This window comes from Babylonia areolata, chromosome 20, assembly GCF_041734735.1.
Source record: "Babylonia areolata isolate BAREFJ2019XMU chromosome 20, ASM4173473v1, whole genome shotgun sequence".
Classification (NCBI taxonomy): Eukaryota; Metazoa; Mollusca; class Gastropoda; order Neogastropoda; family Buccinidae; genus Babylonia; species Babylonia areolata.
Genome location: NC_134895.1, coordinates 32,003,738 through 32,017,838, shown reverse-complemented (window position 1 = coordinate 32,017,838; position 14,101 = coordinate 32,003,738). Strand labels below are relative to the sequence as shown.

At 47.0% G+C, this 14,101-nt stretch overlaps 1 protein-coding gene across 7 annotated transcripts in view; it reads right to left on the bottom strand.

Moving 5' to 3' along the window:
* LOC143295404 (axotactin-like) overlaps positions 1 to 14,101 on the bottom strand; it is a 348,925-nt gene that overhangs the window by 36,400 nt on the left and 298,424 nt on the right. For all 7 annotated transcript variants that reach the window (XM_076607083.1, XM_076607080.1, XM_076607084.1 and 4 more), the window contains exons 13-20: positions 12,941 to 13,175; positions 10,714 to 10,806; positions 9,648 to 9,784; positions 7,310 to 7,456; positions 6,258 to 6,440; positions 5,384 to 5,630; positions 3,909 to 4,013; positions 638 to 783 (exon numbers count right to left, since the gene is read on the bottom strand). In XM_076607083.1, the coding sequence (XP_076463198.1) occupies positions 638 to 783; positions 3,909 to 4,013; positions 5,384 to 5,630; positions 6,258 to 6,440; positions 7,310 to 7,456; positions 9,648 to 9,784; positions 10,714 to 10,806; positions 12,941 to 13,175 (1,293 nt within the window). The remainder of the gene's footprint in view (positions 1 to 637; positions 784 to 3,908; positions 4,014 to 5,383; positions 5,631 to 6,257; positions 6,441 to 7,309; positions 7,457 to 9,647; positions 9,785 to 10,713; positions 10,807 to 12,940; positions 13,176 to 14,101) is intronic.

The window sequence follows — 14,101 nt, the reverse complement described above, 5'->3', positions numbered from 1 at the left end:
ACTATGATATTATTTTTACAACTATGATTATGACGTGTTCTATAACTCCTGCATAAGTGAAAAATAAGACATGCAGAGATTTATTGAACTTTACTCTGCCTTCATATACGCATGAGTGGGCGCGCTTGCACGCACTAAGCAGACACAACACACACATACACAAACACAGATATGCACGTATCTACGTAGATGTAAACACTTGTGCAAACGCACGAATGCACGTATGATTCCCATACAATGCACACTCGCAAACACAGTCTCCATGCAACACAGTCATTCTCCATACTCCACCTCCAGAGACATGTAGTAATCATACGCACTCACAATGACAAATATTTACAGACACACACACACATACACACACACACACACAAACACACACACAAACACAGTGCGCACACACGCACGCACGCACAGACAGACACATATGCACATACACAGACACGTGATCAAAGTGACAGGTAGCAATCATATGCACTCACAATGACAAATATTTACACACACACACACACAGACACCCCACCCCCAACACACAAACACCCCCACCCACCAAAACACCCCAACCGCCCACCCCTAACCCCTGTAGTCCAGCCCTGCCCACACACAGGTGGGCCAACCAACCAACCAATCCACTCACTGTGTTCACAGTTGTGGCCCTGGTGTGCCCAGGGGTCCTGGCAGCGACAGGTGTACTCCCCCCACTCCTCCCTGCACACCCCGCCGTACTGACAGGGGTTGGGCCAGCACGACGACATGCACCCCATCGACACCCCGCCACTGGCACTGGAACAGGAAGGGCGGTGGTGTTGGTGGTGGTGGTGGTGGTGCGGGTGGATAGGATGTTCAGTGGGTGGGTGGGATGGTGATGGTGGTGGTAGGGAGTGGGGGATGGATGGGCGTGAGGGGGTTAAGAAAACTAAGACGGGAAAGTTCACATAATGTTTGCGTGTTATGTAATGTTGTTTGCATCGAAGTAAGATTGTCCGTTTTGTTTATTCAGTTGATCAATTAATCTATCAATTCAGTTTATTCAGTCGTTTACTTACTTGTCTATTCGTCATTAATTAGTTTCTAAACAACTGAACAGATTATAAGACATTGGTTTATTCACTGATCTAATAGTTTGTAGCAAATTGTTAGCAACATTATTTATTTATTTATTCATTTATGTGTGTTAAAAAAAATTCTATTATATATATATATATTTTTTTTTTATTTATATATTTTTTTTATTACTCAATCTTTACAAGGAGTGTGGGCAAAGATTTTCTTAAACTGGAGTGTCTAAACTGTGTTAAAGATTTTGAGAATGTGACGAGAAAATGCAATACATACATTAAAAGTCTAACAACTTCACATATTACACTGACATTGTCTTTTCCGCATTGAACATAATTTGTTCGTGTTTCCTGTCAAACGATCCGCCTCATGTGCACCGACTATGCGATGTTACAATGATTCTTCATGTAAAAACAATAAAGGGGGGGCGGGGGGGAGGGGGTGGGAAGGCGGGAGGGGGGGGGGACCAAACAAACAAAGCATGAGGCTGGGGAGAGCAGATGCCTGTCCTTTGCGAAAACCCAACGCTGTGATTAAGCCTTTGAGAAAATCCAGTCCACAGAATGTTGACGGCTGGACATTGTGCCAATTTCTTGTCAAATTCAGTTATGCACTATAACAAAATCAATGCATTATAAAACAATATACTCATTGTAAAAAGCAGTTTTCATGATTCTATGCTATACACAGTTCGAACACAAATATATCACTTCATATTTTCTCCAGCACTTAAACCACACACGGGGAATAACCCTTTAAACAGAGACAGACTGCACGGGACAGGGGACGTCAAACACAGGGGGAATAACCCTTTAAACAGAGACAGACTGCACGGGACAGGGGACGTCAAACACAGGGGGAATAACCCTTTAAACAGAGACAGACTGTACGGGACAGGGGACGTCAAACACAGGGGGAATAACCCTTTAAACAGAGACAGACTGCACGGGACAGGGGACGTCAAACACAGGGGGAATAACTCTTTAAACAGAGACAGACTGCACGGGACAAGGGACGTCAAACACAAGGGGAATAACCCTTTAAACAGAGACAGACTGAACGGGACAGGGGACGTCAAACACAGGGGGAATAACCCTTTAAACAGAGACAGACTGTATGGGACAGGGGACGTCAAACACAGGGGGAATAACCCTTTAAACAGAGACAGACTGAACGGGACAGGGGACGTCAAACACAGGGGGAATAACCCTTTAAACAGAGACAGACTGCACGGGACAGAGGACGTCAAACACAAGGGGAATAACCCTTTAAACAGAGACAGACTGAACGGGACAGGGGACGTCAAACACAGGGGGAATAACCCTTTAAACAGAGACAGAGTGTACGGGACAGGGGACGTCAAACACAGGGGGAATAACCCTTTAAACAGAGACAGACTGCACGGGACAGGGGACGTCAAACACAGGGGGAATAACCCTTTAAACAGAGACAGACTGCACGGAACAGGGGACGTCAAACACAAGGGGAATAACCCTTTAAACAGAGACAGACTGCACGGGACAGGGGACGTCAAACACAAGGGGAATAACCCTTTAAACAGAGACAGACTGCACGGGACAGGGGACGTCAAACACAGGGGGAATAACCCTTTAAACAGAGACAGACTGCACGGGACAGGGGACGTCAAACACAGGGGGAATAACCCTTTAAACAGAGACAGACTGAACGGGACAAGGGACGTCAAACACAGGGGGAATAACCCTTTAAACAGAGACAGACTGCACGGAACAGGGGACGTCAAACACAAGGGGAATAACCCTTTAAACAGAGACAGACTGCACGGGACAGGGGACGTCAAACACAAGGGGAATAACCCTTTAAACAGAGACAGACTGCACGGGACACGGGACGTCAAACACAGGGGGAATAACCCTTTAAACAGAGACAGAGTGTACGGGACAGGGGACGTCAAACACAGGGGGAATAACCCTTTAAACAGAAACAGACTGCACGGGACAGGGGACGTCAAACACAAGGGGAATAACCCTTTAAACAGAGACAGACTGCACGGGACAGGGGACGTCAAACACAGGGGGAATAACCCTTTAAACAGAGACAGAGTGTACGGGACAGGGGACGTCAAACACAGGGGGAATAACCCTTTAAACAGAAACAGACTGAACGGGACAGGGGACGTCAAACACAAGGGGAATAACCCTTTAAACAGAGACAGACTGCACGGGACAGGGGACGTCAAACACAGGGGGAATAACCCTTTAAACAGAGACAGACTGTACGGGACAGGGGACGTCAAACACAGGGGGAATAACCCTTTAAACAGAGACAGACTGAACGGGACAGGGGACGTCAGACACAGGGGGAATAACCCTTTAAACAGAGACAGACTGCACGGGACAGGGGACGTCAAACACAGGGGGAATAACCCTTTAAACAGAGACAGACTGCACGGGACAGGGGACGTCAAACACAGGGGGAATAACCCTTTAAACAGAGACAGACTGCACGGGACAGGGGACGTCAAACACAAGGGGAATAAAACAGAGACAGAGTGTACGGGACAGGGGACGTCAAACACAGGGGGAATAACCCTTTAAACAGAAACAGACTGAACGGGACAGGGGACGTCAAACACAAGGGGAATAACCCTTTAAACAGAGACAGACTGAACGGGACAGGGGGCGTCAAATACAAGGGGAATAACCCTTTAAACAGAGACAGACTGTACGGGACAGGGGGCGTCAAACACAGGGGGAATAACCCTTTAAACAGAGACAGACTGCACGGGACAGGGGACGTCAAACACAGGAGGAATAACCCTTTAAACAGAGACAGACTGTACGGGACAGGGGACGTCAAACACGGCTTACCTGTCATCAACCAGCAGAGACAGCTCCACCTCCTCCCCGTTATACACAAAGGCTCTCATGCAGCCTGAGAAGCCCGGTGTGCTCTCTCTGTACTCACTGGCGACACTGCAGCAGATGAAAACCAACAGAACAACAATAACAACAATACAACAGAGATGACCTACGTTTCAGTTTTCCATTTTGTCCTCAGTGAGAATGTCTAATTATACCAGTCTCATTTTGAACCCCCCCCCTCTCTCTCTCTCACACACACACACACACACTCTCACGCACACGCATGCACACACAAAAATCACGCACACGCGCATGCACACACACACACAGACGCGTGCGCGCGCACAAACAAAACACGGGCTCACTACACAACTACACCATTTCACGATGGTGTGAGAAAGCCTTACGTCAACGTGATATCTCTTGTCTCTCTTGTGCATGCACACACTGACACAGATAAAAAAACCAAAAAAAACCAAACACATACAAAATCTACCCCCTACTCCAAAGACACACACACACACACACACACACACACACACACACACACACACACACACAGAGCAAAACAAACAAACAAACAAACAAACAACCCCCAAAAAAACAAAACAAAACAAAAAAACAACAACAACAAAAAACAACAACAACAACAAAAAACAAAAAAAACACACCCAAAAACTTAAAAAAAAACCCAACACAAACAAAAAAACAACACCCACCCACCCACCACCAGCACGGTATGTGTGGTCAGTGTGATGGGCTGTTTGTGAAACAATTTCTTTTTCACGTGATCTTCTCTCACTTGCTGTCAGCACACTGGACTGGGAGGGGTGGGGATGGAGAGGGGAAGGGGGTGGGCTGGTAGCGGTTGATGTTCACGTGGGAAAAGCAGGGCGACAGTGATAATCCACTTCGTGAGCTCCACTCAGCTGTCTCTCCCCAGAGCTACAAATCCATTTAACAGTGTGCAAACAACACACACACACACACACACAAACAAACAGAAAAAAACAAAAAAACAACAACAACAACAACAAAAAAAACCACCAACAAATAAAACCCAACCAAACAAAAAATAAACATCCCAACAAAAACACCCCCCAAAACAACAAGAACAAACAAACAAAAACACCCCCCAAAACAACAAGAACAAACAAATACACCCCCAAAAACAACAAGAACAAACAAACAAAAACACCCCCAAAACAACAAGAACAAACAAACAAACAAAAACACCCCCCAAAACAACAAGAACAAACAAATACACCCCCAAAAACAACAAGAACAAACAAACAAAAACACCCCCCAAAACAACAAGAACAAACAAACAAAAACACCCCCCAAAACAACAAGAACAAACAAATAAACAACCCCCCCCAAAAAAAACAACAAGAACAAACAAACAAAAACACCCCCCAAAACAACAAGAACAAACAAATAAACAAAAACACAACCCACAATACTCAAACCCATCAACTCACCCCGCAGGCAGTCCCCCAAGATACAGCACCCCGTTGAAGTCCACGGCGCCGCCCAGCGCTGCCTCTGATGCCGAGGGTTCTCCGAGGGCCAGCAGCTTCCTGGTGGTGTCCACAGTGAGGCGCACGTTGTGGGGGTCGTGCTCCACAAGGATCAGGTGCCAGTCCCCCTGGTTCACCGCCCGGGGCGTCCTCAGGGTCTCCCGGATCACCGTGCCGTTCAGCCTCAGGTGGAACTCCACGCTGTGCTCTGAAAACGTCGATCGTTGTTTCAGTGTCAGTTTCTCAGGGAGGGGTCACTACTTTCGGATATAATCTCTACACGCTGCACCGTTCCTGCGGGGCAGATGCCTGGCTAGCAGCATATAACCCAATGCGCTTCGTCAGGCCTTTAGCGCATGATCACATTTGTATAACCATCAGAGTGGATTTTTTCTACAAAACTTTGCACACACCACCAAACACCCCCTCCCCCCCCCCCACACACACGCACACACACACACACACACACACCGCGGATGCACGCACTTACAAAAGCGCACACACACCCTCACACATGAACGCATGCGCGCACATACAGCACGCTCACATTTCACACACACACACACACACACAAACACACTCATGCACACACGGCACAAACACAAACACACACACAAACACACTCACACACACACGGCACAAACACTGCACACAGAAGGGAACTTAACTTTGTAATCGACACACAAAACTAGAACCGTTGCAGACCTGACAGGATCTTCACAGTGGCTTGTTGCCGAACACTGGGTCACTGGACGCTCTGTCTCTCTCTCTCTCTCTCTCTCTCTCTCTCTCACACACACACACACACACACACACACACACACACGTTGCAGACCTGACACGATCTTCACAGTGAACATATTGCCGAACACCGGGTCGCCAGAGGTCTGCATCAGCAGCAGTGCCCGGCTCAGGTGGGTCTTGAAATGGAAGCCCAGGTCCCCCCGTGTCCACGTGTCCAGCGTCACGTGACTCTCCCCTGTCGTCATGGTGATCAGGTTGTCCAGGTGTTGCTTGTCTGTCAGGGCGCAACAACAGCAACAACAAAAGTTCACTTTTTAAATTTGGGGGTGTTTTTGGTGTGTGCAAGGAATAAAGATTTTTTTTAAAAAGAAGGAAAGAAGGTTACGGTTTCAAGTATCCAAATAACTATGTATCATTTGGAAAACAGATGTCTGAGAAAGCGAAGAAAAAAAAAGAAGAAAAAGAAACAAAGAAGAAAAGAAAAGAAAAAAAAATATCACACACAAAACAACAACAAAAACAAACAACCCCCAAAACAACAAGAACAAAACAAAAAACAAACAAAGAAGAGAATCCACAACCCCTCTCCCTCTTCCTCCACCCCCCCGAAAAACAAGTGTTTTTTTTTCAAGTGCTGACATTGTGTTCATACTACAGGTGGAAAAGCAAACACAATTCTTTTTATAGGAATGGCAAGTCTTGCCATAAAGGAATACAGATAACACAGACATGTTTTCAACAACATCATTTTGGGGAATATATATTTTTTTTTGTAGATAAAGGAACGAAATAAAATAGGGAGTCTTTTTAAAGCATTAGAGGCTTTTTTGGTGTTTATTTTAGTTAGATACGAAATATTTTCAACACTACAATAATTTTAGTGGTTATTTTATTTAGATACCAAATACATTCAACACAAAAATGAGACGTTTAAGTGGTTATTCTAGTTTGATACCGAATACATTCAACACTACAATGAGACGTGTCGGTGGTTATTCTAGTTTGATACCATACAAATATTCAATGTGACACGACAAAAAAGACGTTTTTCAGTGGTTATTCTAGTTAGATACCAAATACATTCAACACTACATTAAGACTTTTCAGTGGTGACTCTAGAGAGCGTCATCCAGAAGGTCTCACCGCTTCCCCAGCAGGTGAAGGGCCCCAGGGTCATGTTGGCGGAGGAGGAGTAGGGGGAGGAGGAGTGCTGCAGGAAGGTCATCTCCATGATGGGCAGCTGCTCCCTGTTGTGGCTGTACCCCTCGTCCTGCCGCACCTCGCCCTCGTCTGTCACACACACACGCATGCACGTAGACACACACACACACACACACACACATGCGCGCGCGCACGTACGCACACACACACACACACACACACACACACATGCATACATACACACACACACACGCTCACACGCACTCACACACATACACATGCACACTCGGCACACACACACACACACGCGCGCGCGCGCACACACACACAAACACACCAAAGAGAAAAAAATGACGATTTTTGAATAGTATTTGCATACCTAACAGAAAAAAAACACACACAAGAAATCATTGAAAACAAACAAAGCACATCGCATGATTCTCTTGGAAAAAGCGCTCCTGAAAAAAACAAACAAAAAACAAAAACAAAAACCACCAACAATATCAACTAGTGAGGGAGGCAACTACTAAGGCATTGCAGAGACCGAATGGCGATGGTTATCTACCATGTACTGCCATGATCACAACCTCTTGCATGAAGGTTTCTTTTCCACCGACTAACAAACAAACATAGCAATTCTTTTTTCTACAGAAACACCCAAGAAGTAGGAGGAGGAGGAAGAGGAAGGAGAGGAGGGGGAGGAAGGGAACGAAGAGGAGGAAGAAGAAGAGGATGAGGTGGTGGAAAAGGGGGGAGGGGAAGAGGAAGAAAGAGGAGGAGGAAGAAGAGGAGGATAAGGTGGTGGAAAACGGGGAAGGGGAAGAGGAAGAAAGAGGAGGAAGAAGAGGAGGATGAGGTGGTGGAAAAGGTGGAAGGGGAAGAGGAAGAAAGAGGAAGAGGAAGAAGAGGAGAACAAAGAGGAGGATGAGGTGGTGGAAAAGGGGAAAGGGGAAGAGGAAGAAAGAGGAAGAGGAAGAAGAGGAGGAGGAGGTGGTGGAAAAGGGGAAAGGGGAAGAGGAAGAAAGAGGAAAAGAAGAGGAGGTGGTGGAAAAGGCGGAGGGGAAAGAGGAAGGAGGAGGAAGAAGAAGAGGAGGAGGTGGTGGAAAAGGCGGAAGGGGAAGAGGAAGAAGAGGAGAACGAAGAGGAGGATGAGGTGGTGGAAAAAGGGGGGAGGTGAAGAGGAAGAAAGAGGAGGAAGAGGAGGATGAGGTGGTGGAAAAGGGGGGAGGTGAAGAGGAAGAAAGAGGAGGAAGAGGAGGATGAGGTGGTGGAAAAGGGAGGAGATGAAGAGGAAGAAAGAGGAGGAAGAGGAGGATGAGGTGGTGGAAAAAGGGGGGAGGTGAAGAGGAAGAAAGAGGAAGAAGAGGAGGATGAGGTGGTGGAAAAGGGGAAAGGGGAAGAGGAAGAAAGAGGAAGAGGAAGAAAGAGGAGGAGGAGGTGGTGGAAAGGGGGGGAGGGAATGAGGAAGAAAGAGGAGGAAGAGGAGGAGGTGGTGGTGGAAAAAGGGGAAGGGGAAGAAGAAGAAAGAGGAGGAGGAAGAAGAGGAGGATAAGGTGGTGGAAAACGGAGAAGAGGAAGAGGAAGAAAGAGGAAGAGGAGGAAGAGGAGGAGGAGGTGGCGGAAAAGGGGGGAGGGGAAGAGGAAGAAGGAGGAGAAGGAGGAAGAAGAGGAGGAGGAGGTGGTGGAAAAGGGGGAAGGGGAAGAGGAAGAAATAGGAGGAAGAAGAGGAGGAGGAGGTGGTGGAAAAGGGGGAAGGGGAAGAAAGAGGAGGAAAAAGAAGAGGAGGTGGTGGAAAAGGCGGAGGGGAAAGAGGAAGGAGGAGGAGGAAGAAGAGGAGGAGGTGGTGGAAAAGGCGGAAGGGGAAGAGGAAGAAGAGGAGAACGAAGAGGAGGATGAGGTGGTGGAAAACGGAGAAGAGGAAGAGGAAGAAAGAGGAAGAGGAGGATGAGGTGGTGGAAAAAGGGGGGAGGGGAAGAGGAAGAAAGAGGAGGAAGAGGAGGATGAGGTGGTGGAAAAGGGGGGAGAGGAAGAGGAAGAAAGAGGAGGAAGAAGAGGAGGATGAGGTGGTGGAAAAGGGGGAAAGGGAAGAACGAAGAGGAGGAAGAAGAGAGTGAGCATGAGGAGAACGATGTGCAGGATGAGTGTACTGCTCACCAGCTTTATCATTACTACTACTACTACAGCTACTACGACCACTTCTTCTTCTTCTACTACTTCTTCTAATCATTATCGTGATTATGATTATGATTATTATTGTTTTTGTTGAATTTGTTGTTATCACTGATCTCATTATCAACATTATCATTCGGTGATCCCTCACCGACGTCACAGAAGCAGCCTTTGCCAGCACAGGTGCCGTCACCAGCCTCGGGACAGGTGCAGTACCCTGACCTGCCCGGCCCCAGGTAGTCCACCACCTGCCCGCTGGCTGACTTGAACCACGTCTTCTTGCTCAGTCTGGCACACACACACACACACACACACACACGCGCGCGCGCGCACACACACACGCAAGCAGACACACGCACACACAACACACACACACACACACACCAGGTTTTAATACAGTGATGGTCTAGTGGTAATCTTAGGATTTACTTTTAATCCAATGCGGACTGTCATCCCTTGTTCATGGAAGTCCATCGTGAAGGACAAAGACGTCAGTGACTCCGGAGATGGGTACGCAGCCCTAAGGCAGCCACACTATGGGCAGACACTGTCCCTTGTACTACCGGCCCTTATATGTTGCGTCTTATGTGTTCCTTCCTTTCATTTAAGCAGACTTTTTGAGTCTAAAACGTACATTCAAAAACCCCTCCTTCAACTCCCTTCATTGCGTGCTCACGTGAATCATTTCCCTCTTCAGCACAGACCGACTCACGGTACTGGAGAATGCTCATTATCTTTCGTCTCCACAACGTTCTCCTATAGCACAGACCCACTGCCCTCAGAGTATTGTGAAATGCTTATCGCATTTTCCCCTCTGCATTATTTCTGTACAGCATACACCCGCTCACAGCATTGGGGAATGCTCACTGTATATATTTTTCTCTTCAATGATCCAGAGCAAAGACCCATTCACCTTACTGAGAAATGCTCAGTTTCTCTCTTTCTACACACACACAGACACACACACACACACATATATATAACATATTTTTTTTCCATCGACAGTGTTCTCCAAGAACACCCACCCACCCAGAGTCATTGGGAACACTCTTGTATCTCTTGTCTCTGTTCTTATTTCCTTCTCAGTCGGCGATTGTCTAATCACTACAAGATGATTTAGACGCGTACGCATTCATTCATTTCAGCACACACATCCATTCAGACATACTCCGACAATATCTGTGGAGACATCTACAGCACAGACCCACGTCACTCACAGTATCGGGGAATGGCGGCAGGTGTACTTGAAGAACTGCTCACACGTTGCTGATGTCCTCGCCAGGGTCATCAGCTGGATACGACTCATTTCCCTGCAGCATACAACACAGTCATACATGTCACTGTACAAGGACAGATTTACAGACTGACGTAACCGACAGAAAATGTGTAGAGGAATACACACACACTCATACACACAGACACACGAACACACAATCTCAATCACCCACCAACTATAAATTCTCCTCAGTCCAAGACAACACAAACACAGGATACGGATCTTCCATAAAAGAGTTACTCTCTCTCTCACTCAAACTAAACAATTCAACAAGACACAAAATCGATAAACAGAGTTGGGCAGTTCAGATCCAAACACACACCCAAACCTGACACTCGTGGAAAGAAAAACAAACAACAAAAAACCAACAAAAAAACAACAACAAACACACATCCCCCCCCCCGCCCCAACGAAAACATAACAAAACAAAACAACAACAACAAAATCAACAACAACCCCAGGAACGTACAACACCATCGTCCCAACAAAAACAAAAACAAACCCAGGAAAAAACAAAAAAACAAAACAAAAAACAACAGCAACAACCGAAAAACAGCCGAAAACATCTGCTTTTCCTCAAAACAAGGAATAAGTTCAGATGAGTGCTCGTGCATACTGTGTTGATAAATGTCCCATGGGAAAGAGGAAAAGTAGAAAAACAGCAACAGTCTGCACAGATGCACAGATGGAGTCTTTCACCTAAAAGTATACAACAACGCCGGCACACATGCATACACACTCACTCAGGACGATCAACGAATGGCTGTAGTTCTCTGGTGTCGCCCAATGCAGCTGACACTTTCATGGACACTAAGAAATACACATTCGTTCTAAGAAGGTGGCTTCAAACTTCTCCAGGTGACTTCTCCACCCTGACTAACTCAGAAACCCAGGACTCAACTCGGGACTCAGGACCAAGGACTCAGGACCAAGGACTCCGTATTCAGGACAAGGACTCAGGACCAGGACTCAGGATTCAGGACCAAGGACTCAGGACCAAGCACTCAGGACCAGGACCAGGACTCAGCAACAAGGACTCAGGATTCAGGACCAAGGACTCAGGACCAGGACTCAGGACCAAGGACTCAGGACCAAGGACTCAGGACCCGGGATTCAGGACCAGGACTCAGGACCCGGGATTCAGGACCAAGGACTCATGAACAAGGACTCAGGATTCAGGACCAAGGACTCAGGATTCAAAACCAAGGACTCAGGATTCAGCATCAAGGACTCAGGATTCAAAACCAAGGACTCAGGATTCAGCAACAAGGACAGGATTCAGGACCAAGGACTCATGAACAAGGACTCAGAATTCAGGACCAAGGACTCAGGATTCAGCATCAAGGACTCAGGATTCAGGACCAAGGACTCAGGATTCAGCAACAAGGACTCAGGATTCAGGACCAAGGACTCATGAACAAGGACTCAGAATTCATGAACAAGGACTCATGAACAAGGACTCAGGATTCAGAACCAAAGACTCAGGATTCAGCACCAAGGACTCAGGATTCAGCATCAAGGACTCAGGATTCAGGACCAAGGACTCGGGATTCAGCACCAAGGACTCATGATTCAGCATCAAGGAATCACGAACAAGGACTCAGGATTCAGCATCAAGGACTCATGAACAAGGACTCAGGATTCAGCATCAAGGACTCATGAACAAGGACTCAGGATTCAGGACCAAGGACTCAGGATTTAGCACCAAGGACTCAGGATTCAGCATCAAGGACTCACGAACAAGGACTCAGGATTCAGCATCAAGGACTCATGAACAAGGACTCAGGATTCAGCAACAAGGACTCAGGACCAAGGACTCATGAACAAAGACACAGGATTCAGCAACAAGGACTCAGGATTCAGCAACAAGGACTCAGGATTCAGCAACAAGGACTCAGGATTCAGCAACAAGGACTCAGGATTCAGCAACAAGGACTCATGAACTGACAAAGACTCAGGATTCAGGACCAAGGACTCAGGACTTCTCTTAGGACTACGTTTCATTTGTTTAGAAAGACCAGTTACACGAATCAAAAGTTCACAAAAAACACTTCATATACACTGATCTCATTTGACCAATGGACAGCAGTTAAGGGGTTAACTCCACGCTCTGCCCCCGCCCCATCCTCCAAACGTTCTGCCCCCCCCCCCTCCACTCCTCTCCTCACCTGTAGTCCAAGTGGTAGCGCGTGTCGCTCAGGCCAGGGGCCCTGACGGGGGTGTTGAGGGCGAAGTTGTGCTCCACAATGGTGGCCCCGTACAGGTGGCCGTCCCTCTGCGACCCCATAGCGCACTCCACGTAGCTCGGGGTCTGGGGACCCGCCCCATCCACATCCACCAGGTACACCCCGGACTGCACGTGCCCCGCCTGGTAGTACGCGTCGCACGAGCGTGGGTAGCGCGCTAAGGGAAAGCGTGAAAGAAGAACAGAGGTGAAATAACGATCAGGTAGGAAAATAGGGGATGAAGGACGCAGGAGGATGCGAGGGCGGGTTCACCCTCATTAGACGGGGCTCGCTTGGTAAACGCGTCGCACGAGCATGGGAAGCGCGCTAAGTGAAAGTGGAGAAAAAACAGAAGAGAGATGAAGTAAAGACCAGGAAGGATGAAGGAGAGAGGAAGAAAAGGAGGGCAGTGGGATGCAGCTGCAGGCAGACAGGAAGGAAGGAAGGAAGGAAGGAAGAAAGGAAAGAAGGGGATGCAATCCGCCTGGCAGTCCGCGTCGCACGAGTGTGGGTAAAGGAAAATGGGGGGAAAAGAAGAAAAAGTGAGGTGACATTGCAGATGTGTTATGTAGAATATTATGTGTTTATAAAGAATTTAGAGAAGTTTTCTTCCAGGCGGCGTGCTTTTAAAGTGTCCACCATCATTATCATCATGATAATCATCATCACTTTTATTATCATTACTGTTATCATTATTAAGGAAGGAAGGAAAGATACGCTCCACACTGAGCAAAGCCTGCCTGGTAGTGTGCGTTGCATGAAGATGGATTCTGCGAAAAAAACAAACACCGGTGGAATACAAACATAGAAGAAAAAATGGATGGAAGAAAGGAATGAACGAATGAATGCCAGTGGAAATCTCAGCAAATATAAGATTGAAAATACAGGAAGGAAGGAGAAAAGAAAGAAAGAATGGGAGGAAGAAACAAAGAAAGGAATGAAAACTAAAAGCAAAAAAGAGAAAGTAAGAAAGAAACGAACAAATGTATGAACAAACGAATGTCACATTTTCTCTCCCTATCTTTGTGCACACTGCCCAAGTTAAAATAACAACAACAGGAAACAGACACCAGAAACATAAAACACACTTAAGAAGGGTTTTAA